Genomic DNA, 22,780 nt, shown 5'->3' with positions numbered 1-22,780 from the left:
GTCTAATTGGATGAAATGCAGTTGTGCTCATCTATTGTAAGTTTGTAGGAATGTTTTTTGTGGCATATCTGCCTTATCTTCAGTTTTGCTCTTCATTTTAGGAGCTACCTACTAAAGAATCCACAGTCAGTAACATTACATTGTATGATTTAATTTGGTAGGATTTTTTTTTATTCCATATGATGCCTAGCACTCGTACACGTAATCAAATAAAGTGACATTTCTGAATTAGCTGGTGTAAGGCGTTGGGTGCTAAGTTGCCACTTCTAGAATTAACCATTTAGTGCAATTGATGGGCAGTCAAGGTTGGTCACCAGTCTATAGCTCACTGGCTAATATGCCGAGAACAGTCTATATAATTGTACTACTTTTCACTTTATCATTTGACCTAGTGTGTAAAAGTTTGGCTTTTATCTTTTTGTGGCGCCTGCAGTATTATGCATGGTGGCATATTCACACCCAGTAACTGTAGTACATGCATCTGCATGTTTATTTTTGTGTTAACTTTTTTCACTGTCGTCTGATTTTGGACAGGTCAGCGTCTACGCATTGTCAATATGAACCAACAGAGTGATACAGCTGACCTCTTAGGAGGGTAAGTAGGTTACCTGCAAATAAACGACTAATATTGCTCAGTCGGCAACCTGTAACCAGATAAAACGGATATAGACCTGGTATGCATCCCGTGATTGAAGGACAGGGAGAATATCTATCTATCTATCTATCTATCTATCTATCTATCTATCTATCTATCTTTCTCCTTCATCCACTAGGGGCCACTGGAGCGTAGTTACAATGGGGAAATAGTAGGCAGTAATTGGGAGCTGGCACTTTAAAATTCTCACACTGTGGCTAGCTCCTCCCCTACTATCTCCCCTCCAAGCCAGTCTTAGTCTTAGTTTAGTGCCCGAGGTAGCTGGTTCACTTGGGTTTAGCTGAAGAATTTTTTCTTTTTTCTTTATTATTTTATTTTTCTTTCACACACTCACAGACTGGCAGCTCTGCCACTGCCAGTCTGCACCGCGGGAGCTGCCGGCGGGGTCCCATCGCAGCTGCGTGCGGCTCGGGATGGGCCACGGCTGAGGGAGACACTGAGCTCTCCTGAGTTGGCCGGACACCGCTGCGTGTCGGGGCCACTCCATCCAGCAGAAGATTCCGGCAGCATGGCAGCGGTGAGTATCAAAAATGGCCGGACACCGCTGCGTGCGGCGCGTGTCGGGGCTGCTGGGTCGAAACGCCTGACGGAAGGAAGCGGTGAGTACAATCTCCCCCCCTCCCCCTCCAGACTGATGTATGTTTTTACATTTTTCAGTTTCAGTGTTTTAATACATGGATGGACAGGCTCCCCTATACTCTCCAGTCAGACAGGCCGGAGTGCATAAAAGGCTTACTAATTTGAAATTGGCGCCATTATGTGGGGGGCGGAGCTTCAGCCCGCTCTGTAAGCTGGCTCAGCGCTCTTCACTCCCCGGCTGCAGCATACAGGCAGCCGGGTGATACATTTACATATATCATATATCTGTGTAATAATTAGCATAGCTCTCATGGCAGAGTGGTAACACCTATGGTTACGATGCCCACGAGCTAGGGTTCGATTCCAGCAAAGGACACACTCTCCCCGGCCGCAGCATACACACTTACAGGCAGCCGGATGATAGTGTGGTTTTAATCGGGCTCAGGCTTTCCGCTCCCCGGCCGCACATCGCTCCCCGGCCGCAGCATACAGGCGGCCGGGGGATGCATGGGCGCTTTCCGCTTACTATACAGCGGATTTGAATTTGGCGCCGAAGCGGAGGGGGCGGAGCTAACTCCCGCTCTGTACGGCGGGCTTTCTCCGCTCCCCAGCCGCTGCAGCATGACGAGACGCCGCTCCACAGTCCCCCGCTTCCCGGGCCACTGAAAGCTCCTTTCCTCTCCTGGCTGTGCAGGGAGGATTCTTTACATGTATAAGGTATGAGGGGGGGGGGTGAAGCTTATTCCCCCCGGGCGGCTCCCAGCTCTCATGGTCTCTAGGCAACACACCTGTCTCTGGAGTTTGTAGCTTTTCTGTGCAGTGTGCTGCAGAAATATTGTTACATCTTGCTTTGGCTACATTCCTCCTGCAGGGGAGTTCTCTGCCCGGCATTTCAGACATTTAGATCAGGAAACCTGCTCTATTACAGGAGCTGGAACTCGGCTCATTGATAATTAAAAATCTACTGTGCAGTATTTCTTTACCCTACAAATACACAGTATTTATCTACCCTATTAGGTGCACAGTAATTATCTACCCTATTAGGTGCACAGTAATTATCTACCCTATTAGGTGCACAGTAATTATCTGCCCTATTAGGTGCACAGTATTTATCTACCCTATTAGGTGCATGGGTTCACTGTGGTGTGTGTGTATATAGATATATATAGATATGTTTGTATATATATATTTAAGTGTGTGTGGGTATGTGAAAGGATATGTCCCTATATTCTTTAACCCTCGATGTGATGGCCTCTCAGACGTCTGTGAGTGTAAACCTTTAGCCACAAGGAACATGCACAACACAAGCAGTAAAGATTCACACTGTTTATTGTTCGTTTAACAAAAGTATATAAAAGAAAGGATTTAGGGCGTGTATATCCCAAGTCAATAACTAATTGGACAGAACACAAAAAGGGGCTAACATAACATGATTGGCTAGGAACTGCCGCAGTGGAAGGATATGCATATATGGGCAAGTTTGTATTTCAAATAGGGAGGTTGTTCACACGGTATAAGAAAAAGATAAGAGACAAGGACAGTAGCAAGGAATGTGCTGGAACATTAAGTTCTATAACACAAGCAATTCTATGACATTGAAGCAGAGACGAGCTTTAACCCTTTCAATCCCCTCTTAGAATCATTATTGTTATACTATATGATTCTTGCAAAGCTTACGTCTTTCTGCACACCAATGGCGCAATTTTTAGCCTGAGCGGGAGTTGCAGTAATTGTTGGGCATTTTAAGAAGGGTTAATCGTTGGGTTAATGATGTTCCGTGTTTATCCTTTTCATCTAAGGCTTCAGCGGGCTTATAGCCCCATGGGGTACCTGTGTTCCAGGCAGCCGCGGACCATGAGCTGCAATCATTTCCCCAGTTATGGCCTGTAACGCAAATATAGGGTACCTCGGGGCTTAGGTTGTCTGTGGTGTCAGCGCGGATCTGGTAGTCAACAGACTTTTGGACAGCAGCTAGTTGGGGGAATTGGAAATAATCTAGTATGTAGGTTGCGGTGTATGTGGTGGAAGAGTTATACCATAGTGTCAGTTTCCCTTATTCTGAGTTATATCAACCTCAGTCATTGAGAGGGGAAAATGGGCCAGTAGGGCTATCAAGATAGTCCCCAGGGTAAAGATAGGGGGCAGGTTCTTCATCGTTTTCTGTTCTTCTGTCTTCGCTAGGTGGGAGGTCAGGGCTGTCTGCCCCGGTTCGTACCTCACTGGAATCACTTGCTTCCCTCTCTAGGTCTGGTCTAGGAACCTTTTTTACTCGGGATGCATGGATCCAGGTAGGACTTTCCTCTGTCAGGACTGCTGTTCGGGTAACTGCTACGACCTCTGTCTCTGGACCATAGGTGAAGTCTCCTGGGCTCTTGTTCCTGGGGAGCACCTTCACCACGACTCTGTCTCTGACTTTAAAGGGGTGTGTAGGTTCCTGTGGATTCAAAGGGTTTTTACAAACAACCTCATGTTCAATTTCATTCAGTTTTGTTATCAGGGACCTGACATACTCTTCTCTGATGAGTTCTAGATCTCCTTCCTGTATTACTAGTGGTTTCTTAGCCCAGGGTGTGGGGAAGGGTCTACCCATTAGTATTTCAAAGGGTGAGTATCCTAGAGTTTTCTGTGGGGTCATTCTGATTTCTGCTAGGACAATGGGAAGGACCTGCTTCCATTTGTGGAAGGTACCTCCTGTGGCCTTCCTTAGTTTGTCTTTGAGGGTCCTATTCATTCTTCCTACGACCCCTGAACTCTGCAGGTGGTACGGGATGTGAAACTTCCACTCCACCTGCAGAGCTTTTACTAAGGCCTGTGTGATTTTGGCTGTAAAGGCTGAGCCTTTATCACTATTTATTTGCAGGGGGCACCCCCATCTAGGGATGATTTTCTGTGTTAGGATTCTTGCTACTGTCTTGGCATCCTCTGACTTAGTTAGGAATACTTCTGGCCAGCGAGAGAACATATCTACAATGACCAGGGCATATTCTTGTTTACCTGTACCAGGGATATGGGTAAAATCAATTTGTAAGTGTGTAAAAGGGGTGGTGGGGTATTCAAGATGCTGGTGTTTAGCTTTATTAGGGTTGTTCCTGAGGCAAGTGATGCATCTGCTAACATACTGGTCCACAAGTGATTTGGCATTAGTAACATAAAAATCATTGGTTAGTAGGAGGAGTGTTGTGGCTTCACCACGGTGACCAACACCACGGCAATGGGCAACGAGCAAAGGGGCACTGGACTGGGGTATACAGGGTTTCCCCTCTTTGCAGATTAATCCTGATTTAGGATTTTTTTCTGCAGAATTGGGTAAGTCCAGTCGGAGAGATCAGTATTAGTCGCAGCAGCTTGAAGTTGAGTGAGCAGATGGACGTTGTCAAGGGAGGGACATGCTCTAGTGAGTGCAATGAGTTCTGCAGCTTGCGCGGACTGATAAGGTATTGGCAGGGTTTCCAACACAGTGTCAGGGAGGGTGACAATGGCATAGCCAGCCTGGTATGTATTGTCATTGGGCCTACTACAGGAGCCGTCAACAAAAACAATGTCTGCGCCTGGTATGGGAACGGGAGACATGTCAAGTCTGGGAGAAGTTTCAGCTTTAATGGAAGCAGCACAGTCATGTAGGTCGGGTGGTTCATCCTCGGGACCTTTCAAGCCTAAAAGGGCATTGAGAATGGGTGCAGGGCCAGAAGAACTAGCAGTGTACTTGATGGTAAGGGTAGGGTTACTCAAAAGGAGTACTTCATATCCACTAAGGCGTTGTGCTGACATGTGCTGTGTGTGCAAGCCTTTAAGTATTGCCAGGACATCATGTGTGGTGTGGAGTACTGTGATGTGGCCTAAAGTGAGGGTAGTGGCCATTTCTGCAACCATTGCACAGGCTGCCAAAGCCCTGAGGCAGGCAGGCATACCTTGCACAGACACTGGCATGACTTTGGAAAAAAAATGCCACGGGGCGCAACTTCCCTCCATGAAACTGTGTGAGCACCCCCGCCATGGTTTTACAATTGTCCCTTGCATATAGATGGAAAGGTAGTACATAATTGGGGAGGCCAAGTGCCGGACTTTTCATCAACATACATTTTAAACTTTCATATGCAGTTAACATTTCTTGTGACCATTGTACAGTTTTAGGTTTGTCCTTCAGTGTGGCTTGTCTCAAAATGTTATCATAATAAGAGCAATCAGATATCCACTGTCTGCAGTAATTTACCATACCCAGGAAGGACAGTAGTTCCTTCTGGGTAGTTGGGGTGACCAGGCCCAATACAGACTGTATGCGTTGTGGACTGATTTTCCTCTCTCCCTGAGTGAGCACAAAACCTAAGTAATCAACATGCTTTTTACATCATTGCATTTTTGTTTTGGACACCTTGTGTCCACATTCACAAAGCCAGTTTAGTAATGAAACACCATCCTCTCGGCAGGCCTCCTCAGTTTGACTACAGAGCAGCAGATCATCTGCATACTGTAGCAGGACTGAACCATGGTGAGGTTGCCAGGGCCCCAATGTGGCCTGGAGACAACAGGTGCGTCAATAATCTGCACCAGGTAAGTTGTTTACCCTTAAAAGAAAAGGCAAAAAGTAATTGTGTCTGTGAATCTACAGGTATGCTGAAAAAAGGCATTCTTCAAATCAATTACAGAGAAGAACGCAGCATCTGCAGGGATTGCAGAAATGAGTGAGTTTACATCTGGAACAATTGGTGCAATTGGGACAATTAACTGATTGATCGCTCTGAGATCCTGTACAAATCTTATACTGCCATCAGCTTTGGCAACAGGGTTCACAGGAGTACAGTATGGTGATACAATATGTCTGAGAATACCCTGTTGTAAGAATTGCTGTATCATGGGGCGGAGACTTTCTATCTTTTCTGGTGAGAGGGGATACTGCATAGGTCAGAACACAAAACACTGGTTGTTGCACCGCTGTCCACTAAAAAGGGAATTTTACTTCCATTTATAATAAGTGGCAGCAGAGGTGAATCTTTACTATGACGGGTGAGTTGAATAAAGGCTGGGATACCCTCCTCCGGGCCCCGTCAGTGCGCGGGGTCTTTGGAATCTTCCCTGACTGCGGGGTTGGTTCTGTCTGTCAAAGCGTCTGGAGTTCTGATAGTTATGAGTGAGTGCAGGTTTCTTTACATCAAAACACCCTGCAGCCTCCATATGTGTATCGCTGCGTCCTTTGCAAGCTTTGCGCAAATAGGATATACAGCCATCGAGGGTAATAGTGGGCTTGGGACAGTGTTTTACTATTATCTAAACTCTGGGTTACTGGTGCGTTAGGGATAGAGCTAGTGGACGCACCCTCCAGCAGTGGAGTTGGAGGCGATCCCATCTGGTGTGAAAGGGTTACTGCTGCCAAGAGATCTGTGTCTCCGAGCGCAGGATATATTGGAATGTAAGGGGGAGGGAGAGGGTTTTCAAAGATTTTACAGTTTCTCACTTCTTCGCTTCTGTGCTGTTGGGAACTGACATTTTTGTAATCCTCCATATAGAAAGGGTAATTACTGCCTTCCCGTAGGAATGGGTCCTGTCCTGCTTTCTCTGTCCATCCCGCTAAATTATCCACCCATGGGTTAACTAAGTAATACTCTGAGGTAGAGTTGCGGGCGACATACATCTTGCATGTCTCACCAGGGAGGGGCGGGGGATATGTAGTTTTTTTTACTCTGACTAGAGCCCATTGTCAGACAGTAATATAAATCAACAGTACAACTTTAAAAGAAAATATCTAAAATTTACAACACTCTACTTACTATATGCATCAGCTAACCAGTTAATTAGTCATTGACAATATCACAATATTATCTGTATAGTGAGAACATGAAATCTTTTGACGTGTACGATACTTACCATTCGTACAAGATGTCAGAAAAATACAGCGTTTTAAACAGGAAGCAGGAAAAGTGTTTGAGTAAAGATATCTGGCAGACGAAAACTTACCAGCCGTCTGGACCAAATATAAGAACTTATCTCACTACAAACATACAAGAATATATAGACGATCAAATCGAGGTATTCTCTACGTTACGTATAGACCCCAGGTCTATTTTTAAGTATCCCAGATACTAACGTCACGTTATGTATAGACTCCCAGGTCTATTTTAAGTATCCCAGATACTAACGTCTTTGGAGAATTGCGCTTGGACCCCTGGTCCCTTCTCAGACGTATCTTTAAGTCCCAGACATTAAAGATGTTTGGTCACGTGTTCCCAGAACACTGACACGGATTCAGCTTCAGTGTATGACCGCAATCCCGTATGGCAAAGACAGACAATAAATTCTCTATCTTTACCATCCAGGGACGATCACTGAATCGCGGACGTAGCCCCCACTTGAAAGGATATGTCCCTATATTCTTTAACCCTCGATGTGATGGCCTCTCAGACGTCTGTGAGTGTAAACCTTTAGCCACAAGGAACATGCACAACACAAGCAGTAAAGATTCACACTGTTTATTGTTCGTTTAACAAAAGTATATAAAAGAAAGGATTTAGGGCGTGTATATCCCAAGTCAATAACTAATTGGACAGAACACAAAAAGGGGCTAACATAACATGATTGGCTAGGAACTGCCGCAGTGGAAGGATATGCATATATGGGCAAGTTTGTATTTCAAATAGGGAGGTTGTTCACACGGTATAAGAAAAAGATAAGAGACAAGGACAGTAGCAAGGAATGTGCTGGAACATTAAGTTCTATAACACAAGCAATTCTATGACATTGAAGCAGAGACGAGCTTTAACCCTTTCAGTATGTATATAGATATATCCATACAATACCATATATAGAGGATAAAACAAACACTTCCGCAATGTTTTCTAGAAACCGAATACCCCACCTTGCCACATATTATTTTCCCCCATCTTTTCTCACAGGCTGGTCACCATTTTGAAAAGCCAGCGGAACCTCCGAGAAACATCGGGTGCACCTTAATTAGCGGTACACTACATACAGGGCGGGGTGTTGCCTTCCCTTTATTATTCCTTGGTGTCACTAGTTACTAATGCTATTTGTAATTGGGGAATGTGTGTAAGGCATCAGACAAATAGCGCTGTGGCTCAGTACGCTTGTAGCGGGTATCTGAACAGGGGTTTGAATCCAAACAAAACTTTAAGGAGAGCTCCTATAGCCTAGGGCTAAGACTCCTGTCCCACAGCGCAGCGCTACTGGTTCAGGTCTCCGCTGCTCCAGAAAGTTTAGTTGAATCGTGTCGGTCACTACACATTATAGCGCAGACCTTACATAGGGCTGTGTTTATTTAACCCACCTTTTCTCCTTTCGTTTGTCTCACCTGGGATAGTCAAAGAATTCCCTCTTAGGTGTGAAGTATGCGGTGGAGCCATCTGCTTAGCCCTCCACGCACCTGCAGGACACTCCTGTTTGAACAGCTCAGATTATGCAGGTAATGTCACTGGTAACCAGAGACCTTGTACGTCATTTCACCTCTCCAGGTTTCTAAAGGAACCTTGCTAACCTTCCATGTTACAATACTGATGATGTCTGTTTTCTGTGGAGTCTGAACCTGTGTCTCAGAATATCCAGGTGCATTATACAGCAGTTCGTCTGAGACTGCAGGTAAAGGAGGCGGACACGTCAAGTCCATCAGGGTTCGACACCGATGACGAAATGACAGCGACTGGTCCAGTTTCGGATGAGCTGGGCAGGCTCCGGTAGACGGCCGGCAGACACCCGAATACACAATTTCAGGTATCAAACAATGTTTGTTTTCCTACCCTTTCCCCGCAGACGGCAGGAAAGGGTATCAGAACCTCTCCAGGGTATACCCCTCGATGTATCGCCGGTCCAACAAGCTGCCGTTTTCCTGAGGCAACCTTGCTCAGGGATCCATCGAAGACATATACGGCAGCAGGGTTCTACCTTGTCCGGAGCAGGTAGGTTGTGGAACAATTGTCCTCTAGGTTACAGGATGTTTCGCATCCGGATCAATTGATACTTTGGTACGGGTCAGAATCACGATTCTGCTTTATGTTCTTTGGAGGTCTCCACGTCTGCAGTCTCGGAACCTGCATTTTCGCTTTGGGCTGTCTTAACCCGACGACCTCTGGGGCTGCGACAGTGACAGGTGAACATGAAATCCTACGGGGCAGATGGTTCAGGGGAAGGAACTTTCTGCAGGATTTCTTGAACCATTGGAGGTAAGTCCACTTTGCTTTCTCCTACTTCTGCCCCAGCTCCAAGACAGACCTTTACTGGTCTTTCCTTTAGATTTTTACCGTGCCCTTTCAGGCTTCCGATTCCACACGGGCGATATCTCTGTCGCCAGGAGATCTCAGAAGAAAAAAAAAAAAAGCTGAAGCAGAGGTTCAGCATCCTCTGTCCAGTCTGATTTTACATCATCCTATACACACACTAAAGGTCAGACTTTCCTACCACCTGGAGGGTCCCAGGGTAGGCGCAGGTCGGTGGAAGAAGGCTTGGGCGGTTACAGACTAGATTTGGGAGTACAACCGTCTCAGGAGTCCCTCGGCAGGGGTCGGCCGATTTACGATGACAAGAGAGTCATAATGCAGGCGGCGCTCCATATGCTTCTAACCGCAAAGGGTGTTGATCCCTGTTTTTTACATATCATTTGAATCGGGACAGTTCTCAGACCTTTGTTTTCTTTTCACGTTCCGAAGCCAGTTGGCTCGGCCAGGCCTATTCTGGCCTTAGAATCCTTTCAGTCTGTGATTGCTAGTTGAACAAGAAAGGGAGTTTTACACGTTCCTTGTCTTCAGGGATGCCTGTTTACTGATTTCCGTTGGGTTTCCTCATCGGGCTTTACTCAGTCGCATTACAGGATTCTCATTTTCACTGTAAGTCCTTTTCTTTCGGTCTCTCTTCCGCTCCCACAGGGTTCAGGAAGATCACAGAATAACTCTTTTTCAAGGGGTTGACGTTGGTTCCCTAATGGGACAAATCTACTGCTACTATCCCACTCTGTACATTACGTGGCTTCTGAAGATCCGATTTATGCTCCTCATAAACGTTTTCTCAACAGGGTCCGTCGGAGGATTTTTCCTTCCTCGGTACCAGGTACTCTATTTCTTCAGTCAAGCTGCGACGCAATGAGTGGTCGCCTACATTCCCCTCTGAGCGGGGGACAACAATCTTCTTTCCAGATCAGGCCACCAGGTCAGACTCCTGGGTGAGGGAACATTCCCCGGAGTTTTGTCAGCTGGTCTGCTGTGGGCGGAGATTTCGAATCGACCTCAGGGCGTTCTGACTGACTCTTTAACCCTTTACTACTCACCGACGTGAGCTCTGGTGGCAGTAGCCGAGGATGCCCTCAGGGCTCCTGGGAGTTTCTGGTTATTCTATCCTGCCTCCTTTTCTATTTCTACCTCACTTTCGGTAACACAGGAGGAGAATATGCGTGCTAGTCCTCTCGGCTCTGGTTGGGCCACCCATGACTTGAAGATACGGCTACAACTGTTGTCGGTAGAGGAGCCTTGGCTCCTACCTCGACTGGACTGTCTACTTCAACAGTGTCCTTTTCTTTGTTCAATCTTACACTGGTTTCATTTAACCGTGTGACTGTTCACGAGCCCTCAGAAGGGAGGAGTTCCCTAGTTCGGTTAGGCCTACTAGGCCCCGATTTCAGAAGTCTGTTACCTCTTCTCGCTTTTGCCACTTTTGGAAAGCTGTATGGGACATAATAAGGATAAAAGGGGGTTTTCCCCTTCTTTCAGTTACCATTCAGCCGTAATCTTTGGTTTCTCTGGGAGGTTTTGCTCCGCTGCGCTTCAAACCACATTGACCTGTATTTTCGGTCCCTGCCTTTTTCGGTTTTCTTCCAAAAGAAATTAGCCTGGCGCCCGTAAGTTCGGGCTCTCTTTCAGGGAGTACTCTATTAGCAACTCCCCCGGCTGAGCTTCGGCCTCAGCGGTCGTTTCTCCCAAAGGGCATGTCCGTTTTTCATATAAATCTGACACTAGTGTTTTTCAGTCCTCTTTGACTGTTGTCAGGGCTCACTGACTTTCTCTACAGAGGTCTTAGGCTATTCGATAAAGGGTTTTTTCTTCTTTATTCTGTACGATGCTCCCGTACTTAATAGCCAGGGTCCCAGCATATGCTGGGTTGTTGGATACATCTGACCATCAGACAGTCTTCTTGGCGGTTGCTCGGGAGCCTCCGTTTTCCATTTCAGCGCACTTTACGTGCGTGGTGGGACCTTCGTGGGCAGCTGCCCGTGGGGTCTCCATGAATACTTTAGGTCGGGCGGCTACTTGGTCCGGACGTCATACGTTTGTCAAATTCTACAAGTTTGACACTTTTGCGGCCTCTGCAGCGCAGTTTGGCCGAGCGGTCTTACAGGACTCTCAGCGCTCTCCCACCCGTTCTGGGAGCTCTGGGACGTCCCCATTGTAACTACGCTCCAGTGGCCCCTAGTGGATGAAGGAGAAATCAGGATTTTGGTACTTACCGATAAATCCCTTTCTCCGATTCCACAGGGGCCACTGGACGCCCGCCCAGCGCTGTTCCTCCTTGTTTTTTGCTTAACGGTTTGCAGATCACCATATGACTGCTTGTTGAGTTCGGGCTAGCCGGTTGTTTGTTAGGTTCTGTTCCAGGTTTGGTTTGTGTTATCCTGGGTTACAGGGCGTCATTAACCTCCTCTACCTTACGGTTTGTTTATTACAGCTCTCCTCGGGCACAGTTTTACGTAGACTGGCTTGGAGGGGAGATAGTAGGGGAGGAGCTAGCCACAGTGTGAGAATTTTAAAGTGCCAGCTCCCAATTACTGCCTACTATTTCCCCATTGTAACTACGCTCCAGTGGCCCCTGTGGAATCGGAGAAAGGGATTTATCGGTAAGTACCAAAATCCTGATTATCTATCTATCTATCTATCTATCTATCTATCGATTTGTGTATGTGTGGGTGGTAGGGTTACATAAAGTGAAGGCTGGGGCAGATCTTAGCAGTGATTCCTGTGTACCTTACTATAGTTATAGTGTTTGTTTGTTTTTCCTACTAATGCTGATTTTTGTTGTTTGGAAGTGTAGGCTCTGTGACTTGTAATGTCATTCAACTGAAAATCCTTTTTCCCTTTCCCATGTGGATCTTAGCTACAAGCCTGTGGATCACAAACTGATATGGCTCCCTCTGCGGGAGGGTTTTGAAGAGCTTTTTACTCAAACATTCTCCAGGAAACAGAACAAGACCTTTTTAGGCCACATTCAGACCTGTTACAAGCACAAAAGGTGGCAAGACCTGCTTAAGCTAATGCAGCATGTTGTGAAAAATGCCATGACCAAGGTTCAGTCTGGGGAGACCGGTGAGTTTGAACTTTACGTTCAGTGTATTTAGAAGTGGTGTTTCTTGTTTACAGTGTGTATTTTTTGGGAAAGCATTTTTGTTTCATTATTGTGATTTTTTTTCAAATTTTTTTTGGGGGGGGGGGGGGGGTGTGTATCTTATGTTCATTTTGCAAGGCAGTGTGCCTTCAAGTGTACACCCAAATATTACATGGAAATTTTATTTTGCAGCAGTTAGATAAAAAAAATATTGTGTGTGTATATAGGAATACAACAGTTAGGAAATTACTCTTACATACCAACTTTCTATTTCCTACATCTGGTGGACCCTCATGTCCATGGGCGTTAGTGTGGGATACAGGTGTTGGTACTTAATGAACTAGCTATTTAGTGGTATAAAAGCTCCTCCCCTCCAACTCCTCAGTTTTTCGTTAAGTGCTGAAGGAGTAGGTCAGTACTGAGTTAGCTTGGTGTGTGTGTATGTAATCAATAATTGTGTGTGATAGGTTCTGGCCGGGACACACCTATACTGTGACGTTGCCGGTGGAATGCATTGGCACTTCCGGTTATTGCGCTGCCGGATTGGCGCGGACATAATGTGACTGTGGTGGCGAGTGAACTGGTGTATAGCGCGCTGATATATTAGATCAGCGGTTCTCAACCTCGGTCCTCAAGTACCCCCAACAGTTCATGTTTTCCAGGTCACCAAGCAGTTGAACAGGTGTATTCATTACTCATTGACATATTTTTAAAGACCCATAGGTGTAGCAAATTATTTAGCTTGCAATCCTGTGAGGAGACCAGGAAAACATGAACTGTTGGGGGTACTTGAGGACGGAGGTTGAGAACCACTGTATTAGATGACCACGTGGTCGCTCATATAATGTCTTTGGTGGTACTGTGCACTACTAATTGCTGTGTACGACATACTGTATGTAGCTATACAATGGTATTAGTTACTACTTGTGTTTTTAGTGAGTTACCTATTTATATGAGGCAGTTGTGAGATGATCCATTGAAGGTAATGCATTCGGTTTGGTCATTACCTTTATAATTGATTTGATTGGTTAACAAGTTGTGACCTATGTAAGGGAGCCAAAGGGGTAGCTTCAGTACACCTCCTGACTGATGTGCTGTGTGGATTGCTGTTCTAAGCTGTTGTCTTGATAATGACCCTACGGGGCCAAAACATCGACCTTATTGGTGATAACGATGATCAAAATAAAATAAAGAGAAATTCTTTTATACTGGTGAGTGCCCTCTTGCTGAATATTCTGGCAATACAGTATATAGTTTGGGACCATACTTTGAGTATAGTCACCTTAATGGAGTACCTCTAGTTGGATAAGGGTGGATGTGAGTGCGTGTACTATTTCAGACTTGTGGTGTAGAAGGGTTCCTTACCTATGGATGCAGTTCCAGGTGACCAGTAACTCTGGGTGGCAGCAGCAGATAGGAGCAGACCGCATGAGGGTGAGCAGTGTGGTCAGGGTCCAGAATCTGTGGCTGAGACTGGTAAAGCAGGCATGGCGGGAGGCACTGCAGCAGGGTCCCCTGGGAATGGGGAAATGCACGGCCGGGCGCCTGCCCACCACCAGCAGTAAACAATTCAGGCTGTGAATGCTGGATGGAGGCTTCTCAGGATACAAGGGGGCAGCATTACAGAAGCATGTTGGCCTCATCAAGGAAGTGAATCCAGACCAGGTCACTCTGCTTATGAAAAGGAGAGGGGGAGGGCAGCTGGATTAACGGCAACAGGCCCCTTTCTCTCCTTAGGTACAAAGTGTTGACAGTAGGGTCACATGCTCTCAGTGCTTAATGAAACTTCAGCGGGCTCTGTGGATGAGCCAGTCTGGCTTTAATAATTTGCATTGTCTATAGAATCTGTAATAAGGGTAGAATTGTATCCACTCCGATAAATCTTCACATTCAGGTGTGCTAATCAGCGACTAACTGCAATGTCCGTTTCTGAAGGTCGTGTTTCTTTCTCTCTGAATTTTTTGTGTAAATATCTGGAGTGGGGGCCCTGTTATAGGAAGATTAGTTGGTGGTGGTATTTCTTGCTTGCTAGAAAAAAAAAAGAAAAAAAAAAATATATATATATCCATTAGCAGACTAATGTGCATATAACCACAGTAAATCTGATTCACAATCTGATGGTTTCAATAATACGGGAGGCGGTCGTTAGGTCGACAAGCATCATGTCGTCGTACATTGGGTCGACATGCATTAGGTCGACATGGTAATTAGGCCGATATGCAAGTTTTTCAGTTTTTTTTTTTTTTTTTTTTACATTTTTTCCCTCTTTTTCATGCTTAATGATCCACGTGGACTACATTTGGGAATGGTAACCTGTGCTGAGCGCAGCAGTAGCGGGGCGTGGCACCTTGCCCGAAGCACGAGCCATGCGAGGGGACGCAGTGCACTAATTGGGGTTCCCCGTCACTTTACGTAGAAAACGACACTAAAAACAGTCAAAACACTCATGTCACCCATTTTCCATGTTGACCCAATGCATGTCGACCTAATGAACCACACCCCAATAATACTGAGTTTTTGGTGGTATTTTTTCCCTAATTGATAAGACTCAACTGCTGGTCTTTACAGAGTTGGTCAGGCAGCAGAAGTTCCAGTTAAGTTCACCATGCAGAGGAAAGAGGGAGTGACTGGGTCTATGGTAACGGACTCTTCTCAGACTGCTAAAAATAAGAATTTACTCACCGGTAATTCTATTTCTCGTAGTCCGTAGTGGATGCTGGGAACTCCGTAAGGACCATGGGGGAATAGCGGGCTCCGAAGGAGGCTGGGCACTCTAGAAAGATTTCAGACTACCTGGTGTGCACTGGCTCCTCCTACTATGACCCTCCTCCAAGCCTCAGTTAGGATACTGTGCCCGGACGAGCGTACACAATAAGGAAGGATTTTGAATCCCGGGTAAGACTCATACCAGCCACACCAATCACACCGTACAACTCGTGATATGAAACCCAGTTAACAGTATGAAACAACTGAGCCTCTCAACAGATGGCTCAACAATAACCCGATTTAGTTAACAATAACTATGTACAAGTATTGCAGATAAACCGCACTTGGGATGGGCGCCCAGCATCCACTACGGACTACGAGAAATAGAATTACCGGTGAGTAAATTCTTATTTTCTCTGACGTCCTAGTGGATGCTGGGAACTCCGTAAGGACCATGGGGATTATACCAAAGCTCCCAAACGGGCGGGAGAGTGCGGATGACTCTGCAACACCGAATGAGAGAACTCCAGGTCCTCCTCAGCCAGGGTATCAAATTTATAGAATTTTGCAAACGTGTTTGCCCCTGACCAAGTAGCAGCTCGGCAAAGTTGTAAAGCCGAGACCCCTCGGGCAGCCGCCCAAGATGAGCCCACCTTCCTTGTGGAATGGGCATTGACAGATTTTGGCTGTGGCAGGCCTGCCACAGAATGTGCAAGTTGAATTGTACTACAAATCCAACGAGCAATAGTCTGCTTAGAAGCAGGAGCACCCAGCTTGTTGGGTGCATATAGGATAAACAGCGAGTCAGATTTTCTGACTCCAGCCGTCCTGGAAACATATATTTTCAGGGCCCTGACCACGTCTAACAACTTGGAGTCCTCCAAGTCCCTAGTGGCCGCAGGCACCACAATAGGCTGGTTCAAATGAAACGCTGACACCACCTTAGGGAGAAACTGGGGACGAGTCCTCAATTCTGCCCTATCCATATGGAAAATCAGATAAGGGCTTTTATAAGACAAAGCCGCCAATTCTGATACTCGCCTGGCAGAAGCCAAGGCCAATAACATGACCACCTTCCACGTGAGATATTTCAGATCCACGGTTTTTAGTGGTTCAAACCAATGTGATTTTAAGAAACTCAACACCACGTTGAGATCCCAAGGTGCCACAGGAGGCACATAGGGGGGCTGAATATGCAGCACTCCCTTTACAAATGTCTGAACTTCAGGTACTGAAGCTAGTTCTTTCTGAAAGAAAATCGATAGAGCCGAGATCTGTACCTTAATGGAACCCAGTTTTAGGCCCATATTCACTCCTGCTTGCAGGAAATGCAGAAATCGACCTAGTTGAAATTCCTCAGTTGGGGCCTTTTCGGCCTCACACCATGCAACATATTTCCGCCATATGCAGTGATAATGATTTGCTGTAACCTCTTTCCTGGCTTTAATAAGCGTAGGAATGACTTCCTCCGGAATGCCCTTTTCTTTCAGGATCCGGCGTTCAACCGCCATGCCGTCAAACGCAGACGCGGTAAGTCTTGGAACAGACAGGGTCCCTGCTGTAGCAGGTCTTGTCTTAGCGGCAGAGGCCACGGGTCCTCTGAGATCATCTCTTGAAGTTCCGGGTACCATGTTCGTCTTGGCCAATCCGGAACCACGAGAATTGTGTTTACTCCTCGCTTTCTTATTATTCTCAATACCTTTTGGTATGAGAGGCAGCGGAGGGAACACATAAACTGACTGGTACACCCACGGTGTCACCAGAGCGTCCACAGCTATCGCTTGAGGGTCTCTTGACCTGGCGCAATACCTCTCTAGGTTTTTGTTTAGGCGGGACGCCATCATGTCCACCTGTGGACGACCCCACTGATGTACAATCATTTGGAAGACTTCTGGATGAAGTCCCCACTCTCCCGGGTGGAGGTCGTGTCTGCTGAGGAAGTCTGCTTCCCAGTTGTCCACTCCCGGAATGAACACTGCTGACAGTGCTAGTACATGATTTTCCGCCCATCGGAGAATTCTTGTGGCTTCTGTCATTGCCATCCTGCTTCTTGTGCCGCCCTGTCGATTCACATGGGCGACTGCCGTGATGTTGTCTGACTGGATCAGCACCGGCTGGTGTAGGAGCAGGGATTTTGCTTGACTTAGGGCATTGTAGATGGCCCTTAGTTCCAGAATATTTATGTGAAGGGAAGTCTCCTGACTTGTCCATAGTCCTTGGAAGTTTCTTCCCTTTGTGACTGCCCCCCCAGCCTCGCAGGCTGGCATCCGTGGTCACCAGGACCCAGTCCTGAATGCCGAATCTGCGACCCTCCAGAAGATGAGAACTCTGCAGCCACCACAGTAGAGACACCCTGGTTCTTGCAGACAGGGTTATCAAGCGATGCATCTGAAGATGCGATCCGGACCACTTGTCCAACAGGTCCCACTGAAAGATTCTGGCATGGAACCTGCCGAATGGAATTGCTTCGTAAGAAGCTACCATCTTTCCCAAGACCCGCGTGCAGTGATGCACCGATACCTGTTTTGATTTCAGGAGGTCTCTGACTAGAGAAGACAACTCCCTGGCTTTCTCCTCCGGGAGAAACACTTTTTTTTCTGGACTGTGTCCAGAATCATCCCCAGGAACAGTAGATGTGTCGTCGGGACCAGCTGTGACTTTGGGATATTCAGAATCCAGCCGTGCTGGTTCAGCACTTCCTGAGATAGTGCTACTCCCACCAACAACTGTTCTTTGGACCGTGCCTTTATTAGGAGATCGTCCAAGTACGGGATAATTAAAACTCCCTTTCTTCGAAGGAGTATCATCATTTCCGCCATAACCTTGGTAAATACCCTTGGTGCCGTGGAGAGTCCAAACGGCAGCGTCTGGAATTGGTAATGGCAATCCTGTACCACAGATCTGAGGTACTCCTGGTGAGGATGGTAAATGGGGACATGCAGGTAAGCATCCTTGATGTCCAGGGAAACCATGTAATCCCCCTCGTCCAAACTTGCAATAACCGCCCTGAGCGATTCCATCTTGAACTTGAATTTTTTTATGTACATGTTCAAGGATTTCAAATTTAAAATGGGTCTCACCGAACCGTCCTGCTTCGGTACCACAAATAGTGTGGAATAGTAACCCCGGCCTTGTTGAAGTAGGGGTACCTTGATTATCACCTGCTGGGAATACAGCTTGTGAATTGCCGCTAGCACCGCCTCCCTGTCTGAGGGAGCAATCGGCAAGGCAGATTTTAGGAACCGGTGGGGTGGAGCCGCCTCGAATTCCAGCATGTATCCCTGAGATACTACTTGAAGGATCCAGGGATCCACCTGTGAGCGAGCCCACTGATCGCTGAAATTTCTGAGGCGGGCCCCCACCGTACCTGGCTCCACCTGTGGAGCCCCACCGTAATGCGGCGGACTTGGAAGAGGAAGCGGGGGAGGACTTTTGTTCCTGGGAACCTGCTGTCTGTTGCAGCCTTTTTCCCCTACCTCTGCCTCTAGACAGAAAAGACCCTCCTTTTCCACGCTTGCTTTTCTGGGTGCGAAAGGACTGAACCTGATAAAATGGCGCCTTCTCAGGCTGTGAGGGGACATGGGATAAAAACGCTGACTTCCCAGACGTTGCTGTGGAAACTAGGTCGGAGAGACCATCCCCAAATAATTCCTCCCCTTTATAAGGCAAAACTTCCATGTGCCTCTTGGAATCTGCATCTCCCGTCCACTGACGAGTCCATAAGCATCTCCTAGCAGAGATAGACAATGCACTTACTTTAGATGCCAGCCAGCAAATTTCCCTCTGTGCATCTCTCATATATAAGACTGAATCTTTTATATGGTCAATCGTTAGCAGAATAGTGTCTCTGTCTAGTGTGTCAATATTTTCTGACAGTTTTTCTGACCATGCAGCGGCAGCACTGCACATCCAAGCTGACGCAATAGTTGGTCTAAGTATAATGCCTGAGTGTGTGTATACAGACTTCAGGATTGCCTCCTGCTTCCTATCAGCAGGCTCCTTAAGGGCGGCCGTATCCTGAGAGGGTAGTGCCACCTTTTTTGACAAACGTGTGAGCGCTTTATCCACCCTAGGTGGTGTTTCCCAACGTGACCTATCCTCTGGCGGGAAAGGGAACGCCATTAGTACCTTCTTAGGCATTACAAATTTTTTATCAGGGAAAAGCCACGCTTCTTCACACACTTCATTTAGTTCATCTGATGGGGGAAAAACTACGGGTAGTTTTTTCTCCCCAAACATAATACCTTTTTTTGTGGTACCTGGATGTAAATCAGAAATGTTTAACACCTCTTTCATTGCCTCAATCATGCAGTGAATGGCCCTGACAGGCATTAAGTTTGACTCATCGTCGTCGACACGGTTATCAGTATCCGTGTCGACATCCGAGTCTGCAAACTGAGGTAGCGGGCGTTTTAGAGCCCCTGACGACCCCTGAGGCACCTGGACAGGCACGAGCTGAGATCCCGGCTGTCCCACATTTGGCATGTCGTCAAATTTCTTATGTAAAGAATCTATACGTGCACTCACTTCTTTCCATAAGTTCATCCACTCGGGTGTCTGCCCCGCAGGGGGTGACGTCCCTTCAAAATGCATCTGCTCCGCCTCCACCTCATTATCCTCATCAAACATGTCGACACAGCCGTACCGACACACCCCACACACACAGGGAATGCTCAACAGAGGACAGGACCCACAAAAAGCCCTTTGGGGGGACAGAGTGAGAGTATGCCAGCACACACCAGAGCGCTATATATATACAGGGACTAACTGAGTTATGTCCCTAATAGCTGCTTTTCATATAATATATGTATATATACTGCCAAATTTAATGCCCCCCCTCTCTTTTCCCTCTTACTGTTACTGTATATTGCAGGGGAAGAGCCAGGGAGCTTCCTTCCAGCCGAGCTGTGAGGGAAAAATGGCGCCAGTGTGCTGAGGAGATAGGCTCCGCCCCTTTTTCGCGGCCTATTCTCCCGCTTTTTATGGAATTCTGGCAGGGGTATTTACCTCATATATAGCCTCTGGGGTTATATATTGAGGTATTTTAGCCAGCCAAGGTGTTATTATTGCTGCCTCAGGGCGCCCCCCCCCAGCGCCCTGCACCCTCAGTGACCGGAGTGTGAAGTGTGAGAGGAGCAATGGCGCACAGCTGCAGTGCTGTGCGCTACCTTGGTGAAGACAGAGTCTTCATGCCGCCGATTTTCCGGACCATCTTCTTGCTTCTGGCTCTGTAAGGGGGACGGCGGCGTGGCTCCGGGACCGAACACCAAGGACTGGGCCTGCGGTCGATCCCTCTGGAGCTAATGGTGTCCAGTAGCCTAAGAAGCCCAATCCGGCTGCAAGCAGGCGAGTTCGCTTCTTCTCCCCTTAGTCCCTCGCTGCAGTGAGCCTGTTGCCAGCAGGTCTCACTGAAAATAAAAAACCTAAAACTATACTTTCTTTCTAAGGGCTCAGGAGAGCCCCTAGTGTGCATCCAACCTCGGCCGGGCACGAATTCTAACTGAGGCTTGGAGGAGGGTCATAGTGGGAGGAGCCAGTGCACACCAGGTAGTCTGAAATCTTTCTAGAGTGCCCAGCCTCCTTCGGAGCCCGCTATTCCCCCATGGTCCTTACGGAGTTCCCAGCATCCACTAGGACGTCGGAGAAAGAGGCAGCAACTTTGGACTGGTAGCAATTTTGTTAGTAAAATGCACTCGCCACTAGATATGACTAGAAGGGCTGTTTAATGTGACTACAGCAATGATGGAGGAAACATCTCTAAGTTCTTACAAGGTATCTATAAAATTATGGTAGGGGGATACTCCTGTAGCTTTTTGTCCAGACCCATAAGTATTGTATATACAGGGTGAAAACACCCATATAAAAAGGAATGAGTAAGAAGATATTAATCCAGTGTTTACACATGTAGTATGGGAGTGGGGGAAACCGTTTTAGGGTGTGTCACCAGTATGAGGGCCATCTTTGATACAACTCTATTTTCCTTTTCATCCACTAGGGGTCACTGGAGTACTCTTGGGGATATGGACGGTGCGATAGCAGGGATAGATGCATTTAAATATTTAAGTGTGCGGTGAGTAAGGAGTGAACGGTCAGCTCACGCTACCGCCGCTCTGTATGTGTGTTTAATTTCACTATGGGGGGGCTACAGGTGCTGCGCACGACACCCTGTCCCCAAAACCGCTGCTGTGGAGGATCATGGCGGTTAGCTCCTGCTGCCATTGTCCTGTGTATGTGGCTCAATTCCCTAAGCTGTCCCCAGACATCGCTGTGCACCGGCAGTCAGCTGCCGCTGCTCCACTCCTCAGCGGAAAGACTCGCTCCGCTCACAGGGAAGACGCGGCGGTCAGAGCCCGCTGCCGCTGTCCTGTGTGTATGGGGGAGGTACAGGGGCTGCGCTCGCACTCTCCCCAGTTGATTACTGTGTGGTGGCAGTCAGCTCACGCTGCCTCTGCTCCGCTCAGCTCATGCTGCCGCCGCTTCGCTCAGTTCCTGCAGCCTGATTTGCGGCGGTCAGCTGCCGCCACTTACTGTGATTAAGGTTACGCTTCTCTCTCAGCTGATAGCCGGGTCTTCCTGCGCTCAGGGGGAAGCCGCGGCTTAATGCACTGGGCATTATAAGTGGTGGGGGGTAAGGTATAATGGCGCCCCTACCAGCGTTTTCACACACAAAAGGGGGTCCTGGCAGGGTACTTTGTGTGGTACATAGCCTGGTTGCTTAAACTTATGCATAAAGCTATTATGCCTATGATACAATGTATGTTTAAACAAAAAACAAAAAAAGCACATTCTGGGAGGCCATTTTAGCACCACTTCCTGCTTCTTTTACAGGACTTTGGTGTTGGTCATACAACACACGGCCACTGGATGGGGCAGGGGTGTTAGCAGGTTTTTTTTACAGTGAAGCACAAGCTAACAAATTAGTTGTACTACTTTGTGGGCACTCAATATTATACACACTTCAGTTCTTCTTTGTTGAATCGTGCAACCGTTCTTTCACTGTATTACTGTCTGTGTGCATGAGGTGATGGCTGATTGGATGTCAGAGTTGCCCGCTGCACGGAGAGAACGTGTGGCGAGTGGCGGCTAAGTCTAATTCACGGTTAACACTGTCTAAGCAGAAGTGGGCTCAGGATATCTCTAGAACTTGGTAGGGGTTTACAAAAGTCCACATATAGTTCAGTTCCTAAAAGTAGTCGTCCTTTGTCTCATAAATCGATGTTGCATTCTGACTATTCGATGCCAGACTTGATAGCTCACTCAGGGCAGTATGCTGGTACTAGTTTTCTCTTAAGATGCAGGGTCTCTGTAAAAAAGAGGAAAAAGGTTTTCTTTGCTAAAAGACAAAGGCAATTGTGTGTTTCCTTATTCACAGAAACATGGAAAAATCTAGATAAAGATAATCGCTACCATTGTCTAGGATACCTAAATAGGACAATTCGCCATCAGTTTCAAAATTAACCATTCCTGTCCCAGCTGCAATGACGCTTAAAGACCAGTCTGAGCGTAAGCTGGAGCCATGCTAAAGTCCATGTA

At 47.1% G+C, this 22,780-nt stretch overlaps 1 protein-coding gene across 1 annotated transcript in view; it reads left to right on the top strand.

Moving 5' to 3' along the window:
* MDN1 (midasin AAA ATPase 1) overlaps positions 1 to 22,780 on the top strand; it is a 695,825-nt gene that overhangs the window by 141,301 nt on the left and 531,744 nt on the right. Inside the window, exons 15-16 of the mRNA XM_063916985.1 lie at positions 535 to 595; positions 12,314 to 12,522. Of these exons, the coding sequence (XP_063773055.1) occupies positions 535 to 595; positions 12,314 to 12,522 (270 nt within the window). The remainder of the gene's footprint in view (positions 1 to 534; positions 596 to 12,313; positions 12,523 to 22,780) is intronic.

The sequence above is a fragment of the Pseudophryne corroboree genome, chromosome 4, assembly GCF_028390025.1.
Source record: "Pseudophryne corroboree isolate aPseCor3 chromosome 4, aPseCor3.hap2, whole genome shotgun sequence".
In the NCBI taxonomy this organism is placed as follows: Eukaryota; Metazoa; Chordata; class Amphibia; order Anura; family Myobatrachidae; genus Pseudophryne; species Pseudophryne corroboree.
The sequence above is the reverse complement of the archived record's forward strand: the minus strand, read 5'-3'. Positions and strand labels throughout refer to the sequence as shown.